General features: G+C 33.2%; 1 protein-coding gene across 2 annotated transcripts; it reads right to left on the bottom strand.

Moving 5' to 3' along the window:
* Positions 1-544: 544 nt before the first annotated feature.
* On the bottom strand, positions 545-10006 carry LOC121368019 (vacuolar protein sorting-associated protein 29). 2 transcript variants are annotated; one of them, XM_041492528.1, is made up of 4 exons: positions 9927-10006; positions 6893-7084; positions 5029-5264; positions 545-3069 (listed from the first exon to the last, which is right to left on the bottom strand). In XM_041492528.1, exons 1-4 carry the CDS (start codon positions 9927-9929, stop codon positions 2952-2954), a joined length of 549 nt encoding a protein of 182 aa, XP_041348462.1. In that variant the 5' UTR covers positions 9930-10006; the 3' UTR covers positions 545-2951. The 2 variants fall into 2 exon arrangements, with proteins under 2 accessions (XP_041348462.1, XP_041348463.1); XM_041492529.1 differs by having other exon boundaries at positions 545-3066.
* Between the last annotated feature and the right edge of the window lie 50 nt (positions 10007-10056).

The raw sequence follows: 10056 nt of genomic DNA, 5'->3' as shown, positions 1-10056 counted from the left end.
CGTATGTACAAAATTATTTGAAGACAAAATCCAGATTGGGCTTCTTACAAATATTAAGACGACCAGAAACACAATGAATATACAGACAGTGATATTCTAAACAAGACAATATATTAAACATGTAAGTTTAATCGTAGAAATATTTTATTAGTCAAAAACATCTTACAATGCAGCAAACTCAGGAATGTCCCTTTAAAAGGACTGTTAGTTAGAAACAAGATACAATAGTAAAAAAAATCAGGACTTTTTTTCTGTACTGTTGCTGCCAAACTATATAACTGCACTAGAGCATAAAAGTCTAAAGGAATGTAACATAAAATGATGTGTCAAAAAACAATTTATTCTATTCACACACGCCACTATCCTGGCTACATGCTGTCAAAGCTATATGTATCTTAGTGTTACGATATCGTAAAACCATATCCGGCTATGACATTACTACGACATGGCATATAGCCTATGATGTAGTAGTGTTAAAATAGCTTCGAAAATATGGGCCCTAATGAAATACTCTCATAAAATAACAAACAAGAAACAATGAACATTCATATGCACATTTATTTAGTTGGCAGAACAAATAATTTACACGTCAAATAAAACGGACAGTATATGTACACACATATGAACTTTATTCGAGAGTGCTCGTAATTAGTTGCAACAACTTCTACTGCAAGCTTCTTAAAAAGGGTCCAAATGCACTAAAAATAGTATTTATGAGTTGGTCAGAAGGAAAAAAAGGTACCAAAGCGACCTTAATTTTTGAATTTAAAAAAAAGAGGTAAAGATGGAATGTTTGAATAATTAATAAAAATGTAGCATACACATTAAGTGTGCCAACAAAACATTTATCAAATAACAATTCTTTATTTGGGGTTTTGTTTGGCCTTTTAATGAGTTTGTCAGTGATACTCATTGTCATTTACCCATTTTAGAACCAGAAAACATTTCCTTACAAGTGTATACCAACACAAACCGTTTTAACAACTCAAAAATAAAAAAATTTAAGCCCACTTGAATGCGACATTCGTATCTGGGTCATCTTGAATCTGGTTGCTTGTTTTACTAATTTCTTTACTCTAAGACTAGAGAAAAGACTCGAGACCAGTTTTATCTTTATTTTATTACAGTTAATGACAGATTACATACATATTCAAGTTTTAAAATTATTAAACTATTGTCCACATCCTGCAGATTTACAATATTCTCTATTTAGCTATTTATAATACTTGATGATACATGAACAAAGAATAAATAGGGTTTTTTTAGCACTGAACTTCCTGACAGGTGAGGTTGAACATTTGGTTGGATTAATTATTCATTTGGGATACAGAAAAAAGAACTACAGTCTCAGTAGAAACAGCTGATTTTAATGCACAAGGTTTCATGTGAACCACCATTCTGTTCATATATCGGTTATGCAGCTTTAAATTGACGTGAACTGTCGATCAGTTACGTCATGAATCTTTACATTCAAAAGTTAAAAGTTGCAAATTTAAGGATTTTAAAAACTTTATTCATGTATTCTAAAAATGCATCTGTTCTATACTGTTCTACGCTGATTTTGGAAACATGATGCACAGCACATAGTGGTCAAATTATACCTCCTTGGTTACGTCAATATAATTCACGTAACGGAACAATCATTATCCAGATAAAAAAAAGCACATGTAGACTTCTGGTTATCCAGTATGTTTGAAATGATGTCCACATATTCAATAGTATACAGTCATAAACAATAACATTAACAAACAAACAAATAAAGTGCACATATAGATAAAAATAAAGTCATACTATAAGAAGATAATGATATTATAATATATGTGCAACATAAACAAATAATAATAATTAAATTCAGGATGGGAGGCATTGTCGTTAATAAAATAATAAAATACTATTTTTAAAAAACGACAAGCAACAGTTGTATTACATGTAAAAAGGTACATTTTAATTTGCTTGCACTATAGTTATTTTATAAGGTGGACGACTTGAAACACAATCAGGTTTTTTATCAAACTGCATTCATTCCTAAAAATTATTATTTGTATATTTTAAAGAATTTACTGAATTAGAATGGGGATAACTATATGTATGTTGCATTTGACCATTTGCAGACGTTGATGCTGCTTTTACAGTCACAAATATCTGTTTTACCATCTTGCAGGTCAAACTCAATTAACGTCTGCAAATGGTCAAATACAACATAGTTATCCCCTAATTTAAGTACTTAAAAAGGTTGTTGATCAGAAACATTAACAATAGCAGCAAACCAAGTTTAAGTAAATTTACAACAAAGTTATTCAGAGAGAAGTGCAAATGACAAGTAATATTTAATGATTATTAATTTATATTTATACAAACATGTACACAGGGCATTTATAAACTATAGATAAATATAATTCTCATAATGAATGGTAAGATACTAATAACATTGGTAGTCATGATGGAGATACAGATACATGTGTCCCTTCAATGAGCTAAGATTTACAATACAATACAGATGTTCCTAATGCATTCTGCCACTTCTGTTAGAAAACTGACATGCAAATAAACAGATTTTTTTTCTTCTTCTGAAAACTAATTTCCCAATCACATAATAGAATTTAATTTGGGGAAAACAACACTGCCAAGGCAAATATTCTGAATACATTTTTAAAAGCTTATCTTAATTTATTGCCTCAATGCAATGAAGAACAGAATATTACCAGTGACTAATATAAATTAACAAATATTGGTACAAACAGCATTAACAAATAAAACATAAATTTGCCTTGAACCATATATGTTATTTGTACATGTATGTAACCCCTTCTCTCATGCAGACCACATATTACTTTGCACCAATCCAATCTTCTGGTTCCCTTGAGGTCTGTAGAATCCACTAGGGTGGCAGTTTGTATTTGATACATACAGGTGGTAACGGGAATTAATTGCACAGTGATGGAGATATGTTTTTATGACTTGCGATACTCTATTCTTTCCACCTTGACATCATCGTTAATGAGTTTATAAACGTAAGCTACGACAGTTGACTGTTGAATGTCGAGGATGACAAATGATGGAGTGATGCTGCTGAAATGGAAAAAAAAGAAGAAAAACAAATTATTATTTGTTTAATGCCTCCGATTATAAAATAGCAAATCAACACATGAGATGGTCAAATGTTGTTAAGAACAAACCTGTATCTATAGACTACTGCTGATTAGCAACAAGCAATAATTTATTTGCACTTTACAAAGGCATTGGAAGATGGCAGGACCTGGGGTGGGGGGGGGGGTGTGCCACATGTTAAATGCAAGATCATATTGTGCATATTGTGGCTCCCCATTTCTGACGCCTATGCTTTAGGACAAAAGAGACAACTTCTGAAATTCCACTTGACCACTGTTTGGAAAAAATCCATGGCAAAAAACCCATGGTATAAAAAAATATATATATATATTCAGCCTAACAAACCCATATGGAAAGAAAGGCCCATCAGAGGCAAATGTCCCACCAGACAAAAGCTCAACATTATATGTCACAAAATAAGTAAGATGAATAGAAATACTTAAATGAATTTATATCAGATTTCTGACAGTACCATATTTATAAGTCACAAAATTAATACATTGATAACAATATCCAAGAATAAAAATTTTTCAATAAAACAGTAATACATTCATGATCAAATACAACATGATTTGGGGCTCTTGCCCATATCTCTAGTTTGGTGCTTCTGATATATTGGGCCTTTGTCTGTACACTGATTAGAAATGTGAACAACCCAGTGGGGCCAACAAGTGAATACATTTCTTAACAAAGTCACATCAGTTGAACACTCTAGTATCTGAATTTTATCTAGCATGTGTGTAGTTTTGAAGAAAAATTTGAGTTTTTTGTTTAAAGACACTACTAGATTACACCGATTACTTAATCCTTGGCTACTGGATGTGAAGCATTTGGTAATTCTCACACAGTCTTTGTCAGACCTACTACATTTTCCCATTCCAAGCAAGGTATCTTTCACATGACCTGTAAAACATCCGGCCTGGTGCTTATAACACATTTAGAGTCTAGACTCGAGACTCTAATAGAGTCTGAGACACTAACGTCATGACAATGCCATATAAATTGTATGCATGTGACGTCATTAGAGATTGGGGGGCAGGACGTAGCCCAGTAGTAAAGTGTTTGCTTGATACACGGTCGGTCTAGGATCGATCCCCATCATAGGACCCATTGGGCTATTTCTTGTTCCAGCCAGTGCTCCACAACTGGTGTAACAAAGGCTGTGGTATGTACTATCCTGTCTGTGGGATGGTGCAAATAAAAGATCCCTTGCTGCTAATCGAAGAGTAGCTCTTGAAGTGGCGACAGCGGGTTTTCTCTCTCTCAATATCTGTGTGGTCCTTAACAATATGTCAGACATCATATAACCGTAAAATAAAATGTGTTGAGTGCATCGTTAAATAAAACATTTCCTTCCTTCATTAGAGACCGGGTCTGGACTCTAAAAAGTTTTATAAGCACTGGCCCTGTTGCGACGCACTATTGATGCCAAGCATCTCAGGCTACTGAGCTAAAGCATAACCACAGCTTTAAAGAAGTTACATGTATATATGATATCCCAAATATGACAACATCAAATAATACATTAAAAAAAAAAATTGTGTGCAGTTAACGAATCACTGGCTTTTGTGTGTACATTGGTTATTTTCACATGAAGTTAAGACACCTACTACATTTTCCCATTAGAAGCAAGGGATCTTTCACATGCACCTTCCCACAGACAGGACAGTAATACCATGACCTGTGAAACATCAGTTGGGAGGTACTGTTCATACTACGACCCAAGCATCTCAGACAACTGAGCTAAAACATAACCCCAGCTTTAAAGAAGCTACATGTACATGTGTATATATATCCCAAATATGACAACATCGGGTCATATGTAAAAAAAAAGTAATAATATTGTGCCCTAAGAAATCACTGGTTAAAAAACCAAAAATATCAGTCTTTACTAACTGGTTTCCATGCAGCGATACCCACCTATCCAGAGCACTATAGGCCCCTGTGGCCGAGCCTGGGTTGATGAAAAACTTCCCTTCATGTTCAAACGCTTCAAACTTGTGAGTCTGTCCCGAGATGAGCAAATCAACATCGAGCTGGCGCTGAACCATAGCGAGACTCTCGGTGTCTCCCCACGGAACCACCTGGTGGCCATGACACAAGCCTATCCTAAACTGTCCCACAGTCACAACCTTCTGTTCGGGATAATTCATGTTCTGTCGGTGAAAAACAATGATGGTAATATTAGTTGAAATATATAATATATACAAATACACTGATGGAAAGAAATAAAGGAACACGCGAGTAGTAACATCAAATGCTGACTACAACCAAAATCCTCATCCACAAGTATGATGTATCAGGAAATTAACTGTGTTACTGGACATGAACCCCACAGTACTGACATGCAGTGTCACAATATATCTCTGTATTTTATACAGACTTAACTACTCCAGTAGTGAATTACATTTGGTCTCAAATACCATTCGTTCCCTTATTTCTTTTCATCAGTATATATAAATTATTTCAAAAGTTTGAATTTTGTTTTAGCCAATTTTCAAGTACATGTACACAGAGAACTTTCTCTACTATATTAGAAAGTGGCTAATTTTAACACTTTTCCTCCCATTCTCGACTGCAGTCGAGACGTGACCAATCTTCGTAAACTCAGCTGTCAACATTCACAGGAGTTATCTATCTTGATTCTGTGAATGTTAGAACATACACATGTAGTAGAATGACAATCGAACACGTTGAGTGTATTTTGTTGACTGGTATTCGTATTTAAGTTGTTATCGCAATATCGAAAAGAAAACAAAAAACATTTGTGTAAATGATATTGATGACGTAACTCGCACATGGGTTTGTTTTCTCGCTATTTGTATACTATAATTATTTCTTTTAAAACTGAAGATTTGTAAAGGATGTATTCGCCAAAAATAATTGATAGTACAGACTTTGAAGTAGATGATGGATGGATTATTTGTCGTCGATTGAAAGTGAAAATAAACTGTCATAAACAATGACATCATGGATCGTGATCGTAGGGTTTTAAAAAAATATTTGTAAAAAATATTAATAAGTTCTTCTGTAAATTTTATTTTTGGTAATTAGACTCACTAATATATCCTCTAAACTATGACACACATCAAAATAGTGTTAAATTAGTTGGGTTTTTACAATTTGAGATTGAATAATGTAGGTTTAAAATTACATATTTCACGTTGGAAAGCTGGGTGGATAGGATTAGGAGTTAAAAACTAAATTTTATAAGCAAAATACTAAATAATATAATCGCTTGACCAGTATAAAAATTAGCATTTGGTTAATTTGGCAATTAAAAAGGTGAGCCCTGCAGGGAGCACATATCTACAATGAACACTTTTTAAATACAAAATAATTAAATTTCAGTAAAAAAAAATATTACACAATAACGTCATCTCATTGGTCCAGAAATTATCAACAGGAGTTTGTTCTTTTCTCAATGAACGTAAAAAGAACGTCATCAGTGAATGTCATATCTAATGACGTCTTTTATATCGGCAAGTTGTCTTATTGAGCATTATTGTTTATCAACCAAAAATAAATCAAAATAAAGTATGAACTTTTATTATTATTATTATTATTAGCAAGTATGATTATATAAGTATTGTCTGTTATTTCTAATACATTCATTTGGATATGAATTAAAAAAAATCATCCACAAACTTGTGAGAATGGCATCCTTAATTATTTTAACCACATTCTATGTTCGCCCTGTGTTATCACTGACTTTAATTGATCTTTTCTCTGTTCCATGCTATCATTCATTGCTACGCTATGCTAAGAATATATTTAAACATACCTCATCAAAGTCACCTCGTACAACATGGACATCACTCGCTAGAGTTTTCAGGTAATCAAACGATTCTTTAGTGCACAAATTGCCTGTACAGAGAATATGCTGAATTTTGCCTGGAACCAGAAGCTTCTTAAATTTGTTTGGTAGACTGTTGCATCGATGTGGGATGTGCAGATCGCCAAGTACTAGAACCAACTGAAAGAAAGAAATGTTTTATTTAACGATGCACTCAACACATTTTATTTACGGTTATATGGCGTCAGACATATGGTTAAGGACCACACAGATTTTGAGAGGAAACCCGCTGTCGCCACTACATGGGCTACTCTTTCTGATTAGCAGCAAGGGATCTTTTATTTGCGCTTCCCACAGGCAGGATAGCACAAACCATGGCCTTTGTTAAACCAGTTATGGATCACTGGTCGGTGCAAGTGGTTTACACCTACCCATTGAGCCTTGCGGAGCACTCACTCAGGGTTTGGAGTCGGTATCTGGATTAAAAATCCCATGCCTCGACTGGGATCCGAACCCAGTACCTACCAGCCTGTAGACCGATGGCCTAACCACGACGCCACCGAGGCCGGTCTGAACCAACTGAAAGTAAATCATTTGTGTATGTGTATTTGTATACATTCATGAACATACATAATATGCAACCCTGCCATCTTGTCATTCATTTTATTGATGCATTTAGATTGCATGTACATACATAACATATTTTCATAAATAATAATGACATTATCTTCTTGTGTTACGTCATTCTAACTTGTGCATATATATGCTGTGTTCACACTAAAAGTGATTTGAAATGGATGTTCACTTAGTATGGAGAATCTCATTTTCAAATTGCATTTAACTTTATAATGAATAATGAATAATGTACAACATGCACATGTATAACTTGTACATACATACATGTACATAAAAACATAAGTTTTAAACCCATACCAACTCTCTTTTTTTCTCTTCTATTTTGATACATATACAGGGTTCAACAAAACGTTTGTTTTATTTAACGACACAACTAGAGCATCAGTTATTGGATGTCACCATTTGGTAATTTTGACATGTAGTCTTAGAGAGGAAACCTGCTACATTTTTCCATTAGTAATAGTAGCAAAGGATCTTTCATATGCACCATCCCACTGACAGGATAGCACAAACCTTTGATATACCAGTTGTGTTGCACTGGCTAGAATAAGAAATAGCCCAATGGACCCACCAATGGGGATCGATCCTAGACTGACTGCACATCAAGCGTGTGCTTTACCACTGGGCTACAATCAATTTTAGATTATAAAGTTCTGATGATTAGAACATCTTTACTTTGAAAATTAAAATAAATTAACTTTTAAGGTGACAAAATGGGGGAAAAGCCAAAACTGGCAAAAGTGGGAGTAGTTCACCAAGGTAAACATCTACGGTCCGTTTTTTAACATTTTGACATTTATTGGACCCGATGTTTACAACTTGAACAGCAAAAACAAGCGTGCAGTTTCCGCCCAGATTTCAGGCGGAATCGATACAACCATGGAATTAATTATTTCGTGGCGAAATATGAGATGTACCAATAAATATAAACACTTACTGTATAAAGAAAACTTCCCGAGTCACGTTTTACGCATAAATAGACAGTTTGTCCAAATAGTAATCCTGCATTAATCCAATTTTCAGTTACGAACAAAATCTCGAATATTCCCGCCGGCCATTGTGAGCATATTTAAAATGTGATTGAAAACTGTTGGTGGAATCGGATTATTTTTATTATTATTCGTCTCGGGTTCACGAGTTTATTCCACGATATTTAATGGAATATCACGTTTTATAATAATAAATAAATAAACTTAATTAATGAATAATATTGTTTAAAAATCAATTAATTGATAATAAATTAATAATAACAATTAAATTTAACTGAATAAAACTCCTAAAATAACTAATGACCAGTAATTATAGCTAAAAAAAAGAAATGAAATTAAAACAAAAAAGAAGAGAAAAAAAGAAGAAAAAAACCTTTGAAACACATGTAAGCAATGGCCTGTAATAATAATATTTAAAAACAATTACTAAAGGAAATAATAATTTTGGAAAAAGTAAATAAATGAAGGCCTTAAAATAAGTAATGACCTGTACTAACAATCATTATTTTTTTAATAATAATAAAAAATAATACACCCCAAAACTTTAATGTGATAATATTATTAACAATGCTTATAATGCAACCCACACAAAGCACATATGTAGAAACAAAAATAACAAAATAAATAAATTTAATAATCAATTCCATTCAGTTCCGCAATATTTCTTTTTACGTAAAATGCTTGATACGAATAATTCTCGTTCCGCAAAATTTTCATTCCGCATTTTCAATGTGCCAGGATAAAAATAGTTTTCAAATGTTTAAATGTGTCATCTTCAAACATCTAATCCTGGAAAGGTTACCAAAGGTATTGTACTTAATATTTTTGTCTAAAATTTATTAAAATATGTTGTTGTACGTGTTGAGGCTCTTAAATAAAGCACATATGCCTGATTTTATTAAATCGTGATTGCAAATGGAAAATTCGATCCAATGGATAAACGTTACGGCACAGCAATAAACATCACAATAATAAATATCGTGCCGGAGACGTTTATCTTGATGAACTAAAGTGGGAGGTGCATTTATTACACATCTTATAGTCAACTTTAGAAGCAGGTTGGTTTATGAAATATTTAATAAAAAATCAAAGTGTATGCATCGCTGTTAACAATAACAATTAAACAGAACAAACTAAATGGACAATACGCCCCTTCGTAATAGACTGGCTTTAATAATAAAAATAAAAAAAAAAACCAACAGGGAATCTGGACATTCTATACAAAATGCGTAACATTTTATAAAAACAGTCTATCGTTTCTGTGCAAGTAGCACTAAGGAAGATCAAATGTCATATTCCTGACAACTTTTGATGTCCATCTTCACAAAACGTAAATGACACTGTTAACAATAGCATGCCGAACATGATTAAAATTAATTAATATAAAACGCTTTTACCATTTTAAAGAAATTTGTCACTTAGTCACTAGCCTTCCAAGCACCTGACACAACCGGAAGACTTGTTTAATACGCAGCAAAAACTATTGGATGACATTATAAAAACAAACCAATGAAAAGAATCATAACA

This window comes from Gigantopelta aegis, chromosome 3 (assembly GCF_016097555.1).
Source record: "Gigantopelta aegis isolate Gae_Host chromosome 3, Gae_host_genome, whole genome shotgun sequence".
NCBI classification, from domain to species: Eukaryota; Metazoa; Mollusca; class Gastropoda; order Neomphalida; family Peltospiridae; genus Gigantopelta; species Gigantopelta aegis.
The sequence above is the reverse complement of the archived record's forward strand: the minus strand, read 5'-3'. Positions and strand labels throughout refer to the sequence as shown.

Bases quoted from the DNA above. Each gene is read 5' to 3' on its own strand.
- LOC121368019 (XM_041492528.1), bottom strand. The intron at 5,265-6,892 runs GTATGTTTAAAT...TTTCACCGACAG, and splicing joins TACGAGGTGACTTTGATGAG to AACATGAATTATCCCGAACA. The intron at 3,070-5,028 runs GTGGGTATCGCT...TTTCCATTTCAG, and splicing joins GCCTATAGTGCTCTGGATAG to CAGCATCACTCCATCATTTG.